Source organism: Neopelma chrysocephalum, unplaced genomic scaffold (assembly GCF_003984885.1).
Source record: "Neopelma chrysocephalum unplaced genomic scaffold, ASM398488v2 Primary Assembly neopelma1_80b, whole genome shotgun sequence".
NCBI classification, from domain to species: Eukaryota; Metazoa; Chordata; class Aves; order Passeriformes; family Pipridae; genus Neopelma; species Neopelma chrysocephalum.
Genome location: NW_020897742.1, coordinates 7,008,606 through 7,025,244, shown reverse-complemented (window position 1 = coordinate 7,025,244; position 16,639 = coordinate 7,008,606). Strand labels below are relative to the sequence as shown.

General features: G+C 35.3%; 1 protein-coding gene across 2 annotated transcripts in view; it reads right to left on the bottom strand.

Annotated features, from left to right (window-relative positions):
- Positions 1-1,135: 1,135 nt before the first annotated feature.
- MBOAT2 (membrane bound O-acyltransferase domain containing 2) overlaps positions 1,136-16,639 on the bottom strand; it is a 98,786-nt gene continuing 83,282 nt past the window's right edge. Inside the window, exons 9-13 of one of the 2 annotated variants that reach the window (XM_027690195.1) lie at positions 16,306-16,409; positions 15,896-15,960; positions 10,916-11,048; positions 8,321-8,472; positions 1,136-7,756 (exon numbers count right to left, since the gene is read on the bottom strand). In XM_027690195.1, the coding sequence (XP_027545996.1) occupies positions 7,534-7,756; positions 8,321-8,472; positions 10,916-11,048; positions 15,896-15,960; positions 16,306-16,409 (677 nt within the window). In that variant the 3' untranslated portion in view covers positions 1,136-7,533. Of the gene's footprint in view, positions 7,757-8,320; positions 8,473-8,507; positions 9,563-10,915; positions 11,049-15,895; positions 15,961-16,305; positions 16,410-16,639 lie in introns of those variants that run through there. The other variant, XM_027690196.1, reaches the window with a different exon arrangement.

Sequence of the window (16,639 nt, the reverse complement as noted above, 5' to 3'; positions counted from 1 at the left end):
CAAAAATTTCCATCACCAACAAGTCTTAGCTTCTGAAGTAGTACCAGAAAGCTGTGTTTTATCGTAATCTGTTCAAATTAATTTTTCAATAAATGCAGGAACGTTTGGTTCATGAAGACACTTCATACTCCTGACCGACTCTGTTGTGAATGTTTATTTGTGAATGCAAATTCTATTGCAGTCTAACTTCTGGTTAGAATGACACAAATCACCAGAGCTTCTAAAATTGCATATAGCTTGTCCATGAATTCTGAACACACAAGGCTTAAAAATACCATTGCTTCAGTAGGGCCTTTCAAGAGAACAACACAAACATTCCAGTATTCCTCTAGGGTAGGACCCCTTGCAGAAACAGATCTGTGTAAAGGCAGAAACAGATCTCTGTAAAGATGTCTTCAAAAACATTGGCTTTACAAGGTTTGTACAGAAGCAGAATTAATACCAGATCTAGAAAAGAGAGAAAATTATTTAATAGCGTTATAGTGATATATAGTCATATACTTCAATAGTGATATGTAATATCCCTTCTTTTCTCTAACAATCTAAGCACACATGGTAAAAACCTGCAGGTCGAGAAGTCTCAGTCAGCTTTAACATCCTGCCACCAGCCAACAGAAACAGCCTTAGCAGAGTCCTGGTAGTCAAGTTTCAAAAAGAAAAAAAAAAAGTGCATGTATGGTACCCATTTAGCCCTGCTTCTTTGGAACCATCAATCAAAGCAGCAGCTTCTTCAAAACACTGAATTTGATTTCTTAGTTATGAGGTTTCCATTTCTGAAGCTAAAAATACACCAGTTGGTCATATCTGGAACTAGTGCTTGTCAGGCAGTAATATGCTCCGAGATGGAGGGTTGAAAGTTGCTTAAATATCTTTCCCAAGTAACAAGAGGCTAGACTTGAAATTTTATTTATTTCCAGCTCTACTGGAAAATAATTATATACATATACTTGTATATGAGTTCTAGAAAACAAATTAAATAAAACCAGTTTTGAAGTAGAACATTCCAAATAACTGTGTAAATGCATGCAGTGTATGTTTAGTAATTAAAAGGAGAAAGCGCACTAAAATAATTTTGTTCTTTACTACTCATTAAAGACAGACACCAAAGAATTTAGAAAAACAAGTTTGCTTTTTTTTTTAAACTACAGTTTAATCAGATTTAAAGACACAAATTAGAAAAAAACATTTATAGGCAAGTTAAAAACACCTTTAAAACATAACAGCATGCCGCTTCTGCAGCACTGCTGAGACAAATTAGAAATAAGTAATTATTAAAATATCACAATCACAGTGTAACTAACAGTGGTATTTTAATTTTACCATACACCAACACTTAGTTTATGGATCTGTTGAAAAATAACACTTTTTAAAAAATATATATTTTGGAATAATAAAAATGAAATTCACTGACAATGTATTATAATCGGAACCAGGAAAGGCAAATTTAGGAACACTGTAGCTATCCACTTCTTAGGGGTGTTCTCTCACCTTAACATACGGGTGGTTGGAGGCATAACAACTTCTGCATTGAGGTAAAACTATTCCCTTGAATGTGTAACCAAGGCAGGAAAGAACGAAGTTACATATTTTAAATTCTTAAATTTAATAACTTATTACATCTTTGAATAATGCTATGTTTACCCATCTTACACTATTTTTCACCCAATACATTTTGAATGTTCTCTTCTAACTGATCTAGAACACATCTGAGGTCTGGGATTTAAGAATAACTACCTAATTACTATTGTAGCATTTTGACACCTTTGTCACAATAAGACACATCAGCAGATTCTTCATAGAAATAGTCAATATCACTGGACAAAAGAAGATACAAAGAAAAGATGTAAAGAGAACTGATAAACACATCAAAAGGCAAAAGATGCATAGGCAAATACTCCTTAACTTATTGTGACAATTGTTGCACCATTAATACATAGTGTTGCACTATTCCAATTACTGGTCTCTAGGCACCCTGTTTCTCTGCTTTTTATTTCAGATTATATTGTCCCAGTCTTGAATCTGACTAGAGCATGGACCACAGCTACTTATTCATATGACATATTGCAGTGAAACCTGAAGAAATCTAGCTTGGGGTATTTTTCCCTTAGAGAATGAAAGGAAGGAAGAAGATTGTGAAGAGGTCTGTTTTGCCAGGAGGTGTTTGGAGTAAGGTGCTGGACTGAGTCACTACTAATATAAAAAATTTCCTCTGAATGTGGCCCTACCTCAGATCTCAGTCTGAAGTCAAAATTTCTATTCATAGCCTGAAGCAGAATATCCTGTAAAGGTTGGTTTTGCAACAGAATGAAAGAAGCCTTTTCCTTGCCACTTAAAGTGTAACCAACAGATTCTATTTTCACCTTAGGAAGCAGAAAGGTTAGTAGTCTGAGAACGGAGCCCCACAGCCTTCAGATGTGATGTACAACTGGAGGGCTCAACACCAGCCTCATCTGAATATTGATATAGCTTATTTTAAGTGTATTTATGCACGCTATATGTAACTACAGTTTGTCAACTCAAAGTTTACACAAATTATATGGATATGTACATGGGTTTAGAAAATCTAAAACCATCTAAAACCAAAATGGGGTCTAAGTCACTGGACACACAACTAATGCACAGACAATGATGAAGAGGCAAAATTTGCTTTTGCAAATTTTTATACCTAAGCTGAGCAAAATTATGTTTTAAAAATTTAATGCTATGAAAATTGATACAGTTGATGGCTACATTTTGTAAAAAACCTACAAAAAGCTCATTTCAAAACAAGTTTTTAAGAAATTTTGTTTTCATTTCATTTTGACCATAACAACCAAGTGTTACGATATTTGCAGTTGTAACCTTGCAGGGTAACTTTGTGGATGCCTGGATTTCATGGTGTTTGCTAAATGTCTAGGTTAAGATAGCAAACATGTCAAAAATCCAGACAGATGTAGCATTGAACAGTGGCAGGCTAGGTCACAAGCAAGTAGAATCTCTGCCAAGTTCTGCACAGAGGGTTAGCTCCTCACAGGAATTGTGTGGCAAACCCTTCCAGCCACAGACAGGACATGTTCTGACTAGAAACTTCTCCACTGCCAACTTTTCCACCATGACTGTGAAGAAGGTGAAGACCGACAGTGCAAGCTAGGTGAGATCCAGACAGATCCAGTAATCTTATGAGAGTAGGCTCAATTCACTAGAGTATCTGCTTACATACTTATTCAGAATAGCATATAATACTTGTTTAAGTATTTATTGCCAATTGATTTTTTAAACAGGAAAATTTAAAAATACTCCCAAGTGCTGCTCAGAGTATTATTGGATCTAAATAAATACATAAAGGTTAATAATGTAGTGAAATGCTGTGATGAATCAGCACAGAAATAATGTGTATTTTTTTAATACACAGAGTCTGCATCATATTAAAATTCTTAAATTAACTTCCATCTGTTTTTCTAACACTGATCACTTTTCAACACAGATGGCAATATTTCAAAATTTTCACTGAAACTGAAAAATTTTCAAGCCTGATTTCAGAAGTCAATGAGAATAACAAAGTGAAAGACTTAAGGATAAGGGAAATGAAAGCATAAATTATTGTAACTTGTGCTTTTAAATTTCTTTATCATTCAAGGCCAACTTATAAAGTTGAACATGTGAAAGTTTACATATAAGCAACAGTGATACATTTGCAGGCAAACGTGAAGACACTTGACCATGTACTTAAACAAATTGTCAACAATTTGTTTGCAAAGCTTCTGAGAGAAAAATCTAGACTCTGTTAAAATTACTTTTGTTGTGAATTTGACGGGAGGTGAGGATCTCAAATGTCTCCTCTGCATCAGCGGACATTTTACCACTAATCAAATAAATGCCATCAAAAGAGGCAAAACTACCTAGTGTGCATCCTGTCATACAAGCCTAGTATTTGTATTCATATTACTTATTTCCCTGGGGGAAACAGAACAAGTTCTTTAAGTGTAAAGTTCTACTAATACATAATATACTATATTGGTAAAACTGATACCATATGACAGTGTAGAGCAGGGAATATACAAAGATCTCTTCATAGTCTTCTCACTAAAGTACGATTTGTTCTCAAGAGCATGTTTTTAAATGTCACCAATTATTGAAATCCTGTCTACATGTCAACTTAAGGAATGGCCACAGAAGAATAAGGTTCCTGAATAAGAAGGGCATATCTATAACTGCAAAGCTAACAAAGCCTTTCTGATTAAAACAGTAGTGGGCACCACCAAAAGTATTATTTAAATATGTAATATATATCTCTTTCATTAATACAGAATCATAAAGGTTAAAAAAGGTTAAGCAAGCAAATAGTTACTCTCAGGGTGACTACATTTACTAACATTAAGTCATTAAGTGCCTGAATGAACTGTTCACAACAGGCAAATATCTGCAAAGCACCATAAAATTATGAATGATATGTTGTATTTACTTTTCATAGTGTGCTGATCTGCAATACAGAAAACACTTTTACCTTTTGGATATAAAGTAGTTAATAAGTGAAAGAATACTAAGCCATGTTTCCTTCATGCCCAAAACATACATAGGAAATTTACTTTCTACAATTTTTTTCAGGAAGAGCAATAGTAAACCACCACCATCCTTTCAAATTCAGTATTATCAAATGATGTGTGTAAAACCTAAAAATTATCTAAAGCATCAAGGCTGGTTGCTCTTGACTTTCTGACTGAGTGGGTAAAAAGGGTCCAGTGCGATAGCAAGGCAGAAAACGAGTAAAGCAGCAGGAAAGCAAAAACAACAAAACCCCAGTTTGACTAAAATCAGAGTGCTGCCATTAAAACAAAACACCTCTTTCCATAGTCCCCAAGAGAATTCATTTACGTGAAGAGCAGATTTTGGTTCAAAGTACTTTTATACTCAGAAATGACATTTCAAGGGTAAATTCTAAGACAGTACACTTAAATTCTGTGCAGAATTAATTGCCATAATTTTCTTGCAGTGTAATTATTTCATGGGTTCAAATAATAAAAAAAAAGTCATGTCCAATTTTGAAACATGTATCTTGCCACCTGTGCCCAACGAAAGCATGAACATATTTTTTTGGTTGTTTTAACTTCCCTATATACAAAAGTTCTGAATGAAACTGTACCTGTGATTTGACTCACACTGAAGTCACACACCAGCCTGCACTATCCTAAACCTGCTTATTTTCTGGGAGTGTTTACAACTGTTTTCATATTTCATTAAGAAGAATTAGTAAGCCTCCATTGCACACATGCCAAAGGAAGAAAACAAGAGTACCAGAACATTAACAGAAAAACAGCACACTGGATGTTGTACGGGCATCCAAAAGTGTTTGTTCGGGTAGATATGGAGACTGAACCAACAAGATGAATTTAAGTTCAACAGTAACAAATGCTGAAAGAATCAACCCTAATTTTACTTACCCACCCAAAAATTTGCAATTCTAATTTTTCTCTTATGTAAATATCCCTTCAAGTACAGAAAGCAAAAAAAAGTCTTTCCTGATTCTGTATCTAATAAGGATGACCAAAAAATAAACTAGCGTTCCCTTATTATTAACAAGAAAAGCATAATGTGGTTTCAAAGAGGCATATGATAACCATGACCCCACGTAAGGGGAAGTCTACTTGGGTAATCAAAGTAAGGATTTAGAAATCAGATTATTTTATTTTAAAGATAATACAGCTGTCACTGAAACAATGAACATCACTGCTCATCTAAACAGATTCATTTGCTCTCATCTAATATTCAGTTCCCCCTTTCTAACTGTGTAGACTAATTAGTGCTAACCTATATATATGGAAAAGTACGTTATCCTCCTCCTGGAGTTTTAGGCAAGGAGCCAAAGGCCAGACACAGAACTATGGCAGCACAGAAACAACTCTGACCAAACTCAGGATCTGGTTCATTGAGAGTACACCAGAAGTACTGTGATAATTTTTGCATGGTAGTATCCCCAAAGCTGAGGACCATCATTGCACTTCTGGTACTAACAATATTTATCTGACTGGTCCTAGATATTCAATGAAAAATTTAAGGTTCAAAATATTACAACGTTTTTCTCATTCATTGCTAGTTATTAATCAACAAGCTGCATTATTTTTCTCTGGTAGAATTTTGTGTCTGGTTTAAAATTAAAAATAAACCCCATGTGGATAAACAGTTTGAGTTTACTTTAAAAAATTATAAGAAAATACAGAATATAAGCAATTAAAATGTAGCCCTTTAACAGCAGTACTCTAGCAGTGACCATCATCACAATAAATGGTCTGGAATAGACATAACCACTACATTGTTTCCTTGACACACTTCCATAATTCAGTAAGTCAGATATTCTGAAGGATTTCTTTTATTATGTTACCCACAAATATGATATGAACTTTGCATCTAAAATTTAAAGAAAAAGCTTTTCCTCAAATTCATACACTTCTTTGGATAAAGGACCATCAATTATCAAGCATATAGAAATTGGTTATGATAGTCATTTCATATTTGACTACCTACACGCTGGAGCTTCAAGGTAATTTTGCTATTTTATACTGAAAGCATCATCAATTAACTGATGCCTGAAAATTCAAAATAACTTTAAGTATTAAAAATCACTTTTTGTAAAACAGTTCTATTCTAGAACAAATATTTCTGGTATTTAAGGGTAAAACTGCACTTTCATTGAAATCCCAGTGCTTGCATGTTGTCTTCTGTGCCTTATGGCTGCTTTTCCTCCTCTAGCTGCAAAGCCCACTTGGCAGTGTTTTATTGGGATTAGGTACTTTAAAATAAAAGGAACCTACATTAGAGCCATCAAGCCCTGGAAAAGGTGAACCTTGAGTTGGTTTTAATCTATTCAGAAGGGCCATTTTAATCCATTCAGAGTAATCATACTTTTTATGAAAGAAACCTAACTATAATTTGGCATCGATGTTTACAGTTCTGTAATGTACTGTAATAGCTTGAGATACTTTAAGAAAACCCTCCAAATACTGAGATGCTTATTGCAATTCCCTTTTAAAGATTCAAAAGTCTTCTAGTGACTTTGCATTTCCTATTTTTATCTTCGTTATAGCATATAGTGTTATATATTTGAAATACGCTTTCCATGTAAAATCAAACTTGAAAATACCCACTTAGAAACAATATTTCAGTAAATAGAGGGTTTAAGGCAAGTCATTCATTTGGAAAAATCATTTTCCATTTGTTAATCCTAGATTGACACAATTTTATTCCACCTCATCAGTGCCTTGGGATACACAACGTACATTCAGCAAAGGGCACACATATGACCCTATGGACATACGTTGCAAGTCCTGAGTGCCCATTGAAATAATGGTAACATCTTCATATAAGGCGTGACCCACAGGGACATGGCATGGGAGGGGTTAATTTGTTTTGTTTCCAGTCTTGCTATTGTATGTGATTTTCCTAGGTAATGCATTCTCTTCTTACTAAACATCTTTGCAAACAAATACAAACCCCTTTAAAAGGTGCTAAAAATGGGTTTCTGAAAACATACAAAATATATTCATCATAGTATTTCCTCAATCACTGTTTTAATGTTTGATATCTGCAGGTTATTTCTTGTTTCTGACTGAAACTATTATTTGTTGTGGAGTAACTGTTCTTTTGCAAAAGATTTTCTTCTTCTAGTGTTTTGGACCACACAGGCTGGATGGTTTCATGCTTTTTACTTCCTTTTTGAGTTCTTTTCAATGGAAATACCAACAACACCAGAATGCTGGCAATATGAAGACAGAAATAGCAGGAGCTAAAAAACAAAGAGAAATAATAATTCAATAAAACTCTCACCACTCTTACAGGATACTTAAGAAATAAACTGTCAAAACCTACTTGCATACTTCTCATGTAAGATAAGAAAACATTAGTATTTCCTTTAAGAAAAGTAAAATAAGGGGGAAATCAGAAATTAAGTCCTCCCTTACAGTATTTAGTGCTGTAGCAAGACATAAAGTAAACAGAAATTTGCTTTCAACTTTTTTTCACAAGTTACTTCGGGGAAGTCAGTATCTAGTCTTGCTGTAAAATAATTCAAGGGCATATAGTAATCTCTAAGGTACTCTCTGGTTTTGTTTTTGGTTGGGTTTTTTTCCCTGCCCCAGGAAAAATAAGTCTAATACAACAGCAAAATGAAAACATTCAAAGGTTTTTCATACACAAAACACACCATGTTCGAGCACTGGAACAGAAATACAGTCCACACAGATAACAAAACAATTTTATAATTATGATTAAAATAGCTTCAAAAATCTTATACTGCAGAAAACACTTCTATTTCAAGTTAGAGAAAAGGACACAGGTAGAATGTGCTTACCTGTAAAAGGTAAAAGAGGGTTTTACAGAGAGCAGTACAAATGGCACGACTGTGTAACTTATTGCTATTTGAGTTGCCATCCACGTTATAACATCATAACACACTTTAACAACAGGAGATTGAACAAAATAGTGCCTGATATTGTTTCTTATCTGAAAAAGCAGGTAATAGAAAATTAGCTTAAGAATAAACCTTGGTTTATTGTTACATTGACACAAAATTAATAGGATGAATTGAAATGCTACAGTTTGGTCAAATAACTTTGAACTACTCAAAATGCCCATCAACTTCAACAGGAGTCAGTTCAAATTCCCTGCACTTCATCTAACACAGGAATTTAAGCATTTATCAATTTAAGCAGAATTTAAGTAAATGAATTCTCCCCAAAACCCAGTGCAACTTTGCACTGGTTGTCTGAATCAGGACAACTCTATTCTACCAAGGCATTCTATAAATATAGAGGGTTGGAATAAATGAAAGCCAGAATCCTTCTGACGAAAGGTTCTATATGGTAAGTCACTTTCATATTATTGTTATAAGACATATTTTAGGACAAGCAGGGTATAAATCAGAATATACAAAATATCAGTCCTAATTATATATTTCAGGAGTCTTAATAACAACTACTATCTAGTGGGACTGTTATAAACTGATTCAATTTTCTATGTTGTCTTCTTTTGTTTGTAAAATTCTGTTCAAACAACAGAACAACAAAAGTATTTTTAAAAAATCCAAATCCAAAACCTGATTTTATTTAAGTCTATAGTTAAAAGACACCAGTAAATCTTTGTCCTTCCTTCCTTTGACTGAACTATCATCCTTGCTTTAAATCTTATTTGCTGAGAAGCCAAGATAGGCTCCATTTAACCTCTGTGAGCTTGGTATCACAGCTTCCATCTCCCAGTAACTTGCACTGAAGCAAAAATGCAGCACCAAAGTGCACAGTTTAGTTTCTTCAAATCTCTGTTTCTTTAGAACTCCTGTTTCCAAAGAACATACCCAAGGTTAGCTCCTGCTGATTTAATTCTTTACATTAAAACCCTTCTTTACCCTTCTTGTTCTTACCCAAAATGCCTTGTAGATACAGCATTGCCACTCAGCTTTTGCTTAGTTAAGCTAAGTAAAACAAGTCATTCTGGCCACATGCCCTTCATCCTAATCTCTGCCCAGTTTCCTCCTACGGTCACATGCAATGACTTGTTCCTGAGTTCTGTAGAACTCAGATGAAGCTTCACAGAATTTCTTGTAGAGAAAACTTGTATTTTAGGACTTGAAGGACAACTTTAAACACAAATCTACAATTGCCCCTAGTAAATACCTGATTTTGAAATGTGTAATGATTAAAGGAGGTAAAACAAATTGAATACATGCTTAGGCATGACAGAACAAAGTGTGGATCAAAGCTATCACACTTTGCAGTTAAAGGCTAATAGAGTTAAATAATGACTATGCTGAGGTACTTCTAATATATCTTAGCAGTTAATATTAAGTACCTGTTAATACAGAAACTCAAACTATTTTTTTACTAGTCTATTGATTGATACATATGAAATGTGAATACAACACACCTTACTAGAGAAGCTCAGGATGATGTGCAGTGAGCACTCCAATTTACTGGACTCATCCCACTGAGTAAACAACTTTTACCTGAGAACTGTCCCAGAACCTTGGCTTTTGCATCAGCCCCTGGCTGATAAATGTCAAAAGTTCTCTGTGATAGTCTGGAAGAAGAAGAAAGCTACATCTATTGTAAAGAAAGGAGTCAGTTCTGTCAAACAAGGACTGTACCCTCATCTTGTGAAGAAAGAGAAGCATCTGTTTTATTGTTGTAGAAACAACCTAAGTCTGAAATACCACCTTCCCCTAGCTATTAGAGCAACAAAGAGCAGTCTGCTTCATTTCTTATTTTCCTGGTTCTTTCAACAAAAAAAGTGGTCAGTTATGCTGCTCTGACATGTAATTTGTTCCTCTTTTCCACTGAGTAACTGATAAACCTGTCTCTCTTCTTACACAGCTTTCTCAAGCAGAACTGTGAGAGATTTCTTGGCAGATTTGCTGGTTCCATATGGTTCTGAGTAGCAGCTGCAAAAGCTTGTTAATGTGACTGCACTGCTGGCTGGCCAACTTGAAATGGTAGCTGCACTAGAGACTTTTATCTGCTGCTTGACAGGGAGCATTCTTTAGTTACCACCTTTACACTAGTACTGGACAGAAATTAGGGAGGAGGGAGACTCTATAATATATAGCATTAACATCCACCTTTCAAGCTACTCCTCATCAGTGATTTCTTCAAAATTATCTTAGATAACATCAACCTATTCAGTATGCCAGTAACAGGATGAGTTAATACAGAGGAAGAGCTTCCACAAAAGATATGCTACAAAGATGTTATAGGCTATGTACAGTCTTCTTTGTCTCCACCAATCAACCCTTCCTTACATCTAAGCATTCCCATTGCTCTCTTAACTACTAAAAGTAAACACCTCTATCAGACAGATTGTGTAAAAACTGTAAAGGGCATCTTTGGACTACAGAATATGATCAATTTTCTTTTACAAAACATATTATTTAAGAAGATACTTGGTTGGTACTTACAGCTCGTGCTGCTAGTGTCATTAGTACTCCTGTTAAAAATGTTAAATAATATCCTGGGTAAACCCCATGCCAGATGGCAGAAAGGATGAAGGTTTGGATCGTTGGGCTGAAGGTGGCTCGCTCATAGCACACTCTAGCAAGTCAAAAACAATTCAAGATAAATAACACAGGTCACCCACAATCTTCTCAGTCATCCTTTTTACTTTTACCAGTTGCATCTCCAACACGTAAGTTTTAATGCAATTGCAGTTTCCTGTTATTTAATAATATTGCCACTGTATTATGACTTACAGAAAATGTTTAGAGCTATTCACAGCTCCCAGTTCAAGCCCTCAGTGCAAACCCGTGCTCAGTGCCATCACACATGGTACTTATTCATAATGAAGGGATACACAATCATCCAAAGATGGGTGTTGGCGTTACTGAGGGATCTTGAGCCATCCAAGAATGTGTTTGAAAAGCTACACTGGAAGGCGCAGACAACCCTGGAGACTTTTGCAATGAGTCAGATACATGTTTTTCACAAAATAAAAGCAGCCTATAGGAGAATGGGAAAAGTAACTACCTTCAATTTTGAATAATAAAGAGACTAGAGTTGAAAATATGTCTGTGTGACACAATTAGGTGAGCATGATGATGAAATTGTAATAAATACTCTAGTGTTGCAAGAGTATCAAACAAGGACAATGCTGAACTCTATTAATTAAAAATTGAGACTCTGAACTATTAGGCAAGGTCCTACAGTAAAGAATTCTAGAAGAAAGAAAGGAAAAAGAAATCCAAGAAAGGTATTTTCTAGAAGGCAACATTATATGACACAATGACAAACCATCATGATGTGGAAGAATGATAGGAAACATGGTAAGGTCCTGATATGGCTTCATCAAGATTTCTTTAATGTCTTTAATGATCTGAAAACCAAAAAGCAATAGGAAATATGGAAACAGATACAAACTAACATGAAGCAAAAATAAACACCACAACCATGCATGAACACAAATCTATGGCTAACACACAAAATGAGTTTTAACTAAAAAGGCCATAGACACCAATATGTAAAAGGTTTTGTAACCACATAGCAAGTAATAGAAAAAAAGAAGAGAATTCACGTCTATTATTTAAAGAAGACAACAAGCTAATGATACAGAGGGCCAAAACAGTCACTACTAATCTAACTACTTTACTGCAACTTCCATGTATACAAAAGATTACTGAGACCTACTGATGCAGTCAATGTTGAAGAACAGAAGGCAAAAAGACAGCATCTGAATAGGGAAAGATCAAAAGTGTATTTTGCTAATTTAGTTTATTCCAGTCAAATAGATGTGGTGAGTTTTATCTTATGAGGTCTTCAGTGCAGGATATGAGCACAACCCTCTTCTCCTGACAAAGGGCTTCGCTCACAATGGCCAATAAGATGAGAACATGGGGCTAAGTGGAGGGCAGGTGCTTACATGCTTAACACACAAAACTATCTGAGGACATTTGCCCCAAGCACATCACCTTAAAGACAAAAGCAGCATTGGGCCAGGCTACGTAGTAAACATAGAATTTCAAAGAAACTTTTTTGACAAAGAATCTGTCAGCCTCAGAAGTACGAAAGCTTTAGGAAAATTTGTGATGAGTCAGGGAGACATCTTGGAGCAAAATACCAGTCACCAAAACCTCGTTTGATACTGCCAGAAGTCACCCCACTAGCACTATGACCTCTGTCTCAGCCAAGACAGAGCATCCCTGGTAGACATGGTAGCATCCCTGCACCCAGGTAGGGGACTGTCAGCGCAGTGTGCCATGCCAGGGAGCGGGATCTCATCCCTGTCAGCTGCAGGTACAGGAATATGTGGCATGCTTTTCTAATGGGTATGTGAATCAGCAGATTCACAGCGAGCTCACGTCTCCCACAGCTAGTGCATACAAGCAGGGAGGCCACACTCCCAGGAGGAGGTGTGGGTTTGCATCCCGCATGTCCTTGGGAGAGGAGGTGCAGTTTGCATGTAACTGTGTGCGTATATGTGTGCTTTTTAAACTGCTCGGGATTAGTTACAGAAGAGTGTTTAGAAATGTTTATTAAACCAGAGCACTAAGCACATACGAAGTGTTATCTGTTCTAGTACTGCTATTAATTCTGAACATATATTTTACTGAGCAGTGGTTAATTATGTCTCATTAATCAACTGATACATGGCTTTAATCTTTATTTGGTTTAAACTACTGAAATAGTTCCCTGAAAAGCATTCAAGACCTAACAAAACTAACTAAATTAATTAACCAAATTAACTAACCAAATTTCAGCTGTATCAATGCAAGTCAGGTAAGATATACTACAAAAAATCATCAGGTTTCAATTTCAAAGAGTAAAAAGTAAACTTAAACTCTTCCATGGATTTGGTAATAATAAATCATGTTCAAATGCTTCATTTGACATTCCTAAAAACACACCAAGGAAATATGGTCATCACAACAGGTTGCAAAAATATATTCAAATACAGGTGGTTCAGGTTATCTTATCCATAATTTGCTCTAGAAGTGGGAGGATGCATCAACTGTTCAAGAAGAGTACTGCCTTTTGTCTGGTTCTATATTTTCATTACTAACTTGGGTGGTAGACTGAGAAGTACATTTTTCCACCTTGTCTTCCCTTCCTTTTTTGGGGTGGAAGGTGGGATGGACGACATTGGCATTGTTTTCTTAGCCGATATAGCACTAGAATCCAAAATGATCTTGATAGACTTGAAGGATGCTCTGAAACCAACAAGATGAAGTCCAAAGCATAGAACATCTAATAAGAAAAGTGGAAGATACAAAACAGTACCATTCCTATAACATTCCTGAAAAAGCGTAGCTGGGTATGCATATGAATCAACAGTATGAAACACTGAATATCAGCTGAGCATGAATCAACAGTAGATTGCTGCTGCAAAAAACGACAGATATAACACTCTTCCTAATACATCACAGTATTACCTACAGAAAATAATGGCAATTAATCCAGTCAAATTATTCAACTTGGCCTGTAACAAGCCAGGGAAAGACCTTGAAGGTCTTAGCAGAAGTACGACATCCACTCTAAGACAGGAAGTTTGGAAAGATGTCAGAATCAAGTAACAAGAACCAGAAAAGTTTTGCAAACATGACCAAAGACAAATGGCATTAGATGGTTTCTTCAGAAAAGAGAGTGAACAGGCTGAGGGGGGAACGTAACAGCTTTCCCAGTCAGGAAACACTATCATGGTATGTATTGTTGATATATGCTGCCATGTAAATATCTATTTTAACTTGCATGCTCGTAACAATAACACCTCTGTATCTTATGATCTATGTTAAATGTTCACTAAACTTCTTTGTGATCTGTAGCTCCATTAACTGTGTTTTTTACAAGGAGTTTGTTTTTACACACGATCAGGGTTTAAATCCTGTGATTCTGGTGGTTCAGTTTTGCTTTAGAGAGTATCAGAAAAAAACAGAACAAATGCTGATCTCTGCTATTTCATGTGAGATAAACAGCTAACAGTTTAGGTACTTCTATAAATGGAAAAAAGTGAGGTATTAAAAGTGAATGTTTAAAGTAATACATGAGTTTGTCCTCCACTCTAATTGTTGTAGCATTGCAATCAACCAAATGATTAGTAATATAATATATATTCTCTATCACTATTTATGGACCTCATATACAATCAATTAAAACAATCTTACTTGCAACAAAATCTCCAGAAAACATCCACCCTTCTCCCATTCACTGTGGCAGAATAAAATCAGGTTCTCCTCAAAGATTAAGACTATCTTCAAGGATTCTTCTACTATTGTTTTAAAAAATATTTATTAAAGGAGATGCTTTAATTTTTCTTCACGTCTTATTTTATTATCACTCCAAGCAACTGATTTGAATTTTTTTTCTTTCGATTCTTAGCAGAAGTGTTATGCTTCTTCACTAATAAGAGTGTTTCTTTAGAATCACTCCATTTAGGAAATTTGAAAGTTTGTTGAAATATAACCTTTTCCTGTTAAGTTTTAATACTGATAAATTTCTGTTCTCTAACTAAATTAAAATAGCTAGATAACTTATTTTCTTTATTAAATGATACATTTCAATACCTGCAAACATGCAATTCTTCTTTGTTCACTGTCCTAGCAATAGACCCTGTTGACCATTGAGCCAAACAGAATAATCACATGAAATTCAATTTCTGTTTTTGAGTCAGTAAAATATTTACGGATGAAATTATGGAAGGAAGAGAAAACACTATGAAGAAATTTGATGGAAGAAACATCCTGTTGCCAGCTATCTTAGAATAAGGGGTTACATCCTCTGAGTGATCCCAAGATAGGGGTCTCAAACTTGCACCTATCGATAGAGATCCAACTCAACAGACTGGAAGAAGGGAAACAACACCCACGTGCTACTCAGGAACACTTTTACTTTCTAGTTACCACAAAGAACTAGAAAGATGTAGTTCACAGGACACTATACCTGTTTCCCAGACAAGGAAAGAGTGCAGCTGAGGGATATCTGCAATTTCTGCTGTCAGCACATTGTAGGGTTTGATGTCTCTCGTGCAACTCTTAATGGAAGGAGCACAGAAAGTTCTCTCACAAAACGTATGGAAGTTCCTATATCACTATGTGGCTAAAAATAATGCAGAGCTTTCACAGGCTGAGATGTACGTTTTGCCTGCTGTTCTCAGCAACATGCACTGGTTTGAATGCTAAGAGAGGAAAAAAGACGCCTCCACAGATTAACAGTTTTATGTTCCCTTTGGCCAGTGAAGAAAAACTGTTTCTGTCATAACCTGATAGTCTACACTAAGAGTGAAGTCTTAAATTCAGAGGCTTTAATTCAAGTATTACAAGAAGAATGTCCTGTGGAGTTGCTAAACAACTGATGTTTTGTGGGGTTTTAGCTTTAAATGTTACATCATCTTCAAAGAAATATTTATCTAAGAAACTTCAGCAGAGAAAAGCTTTCCTTTAAGAAATAAATACCTTTTGAGCCAAAGAGCTGTTTGGATATTCCAGTTATCAAGAAACATCTTGAAACTTGTGGAAAACTGTAAAGTAAAACAAATTAATTATTTCTATAATTGTGAAGTGTTATAAAGTGTTTCAAAATTCTCATGTATAAATTATAAACCCTCCCCCACCAATTCTGTGATGAGTTGAATAAGTTATTTGCTCAACTACTTATAACCACAAAATATTTTGGAAGTCAACTGACAAGCAGAACATGTTCAAAACAGACTATTTTCATCCTTTCCTAAGGATGTGAACACATCATTTCTGACTTAAAACATATTCACTACCTTAAGGAACAAAATGTGTAGGGAAAGTTACTGAAATTACAAACAACTACCTGCATGGGCATGTAGGTTTTTTTAAAAGAGCCAGAAACAAACCTCTATTTGCTGGATTCTCAGATTTGATATTAGATCCCAACGTGTAACTCCATTTTTATCATAGCCTCTAAAACCAAACCCTGCTGCATTATTAATTGCATCTGCTGCAATGAAACAAAAAGAAACAAATTAATTATAAACTGCCTGTATTACAAATTGTGCATCACACAGCACGCAGTTTGTTAAAAATATTTATCACACCTCAAAGGCTACATTTATTTTTTCTTTTAAATACTGAGGATCACTTGAACAAACAGAAAACAATCCAAGCAACACACTGGATTTCAATTCAAAAACTTGTACAAAAGCATAAGAATGAAAGGTAGCACTATCT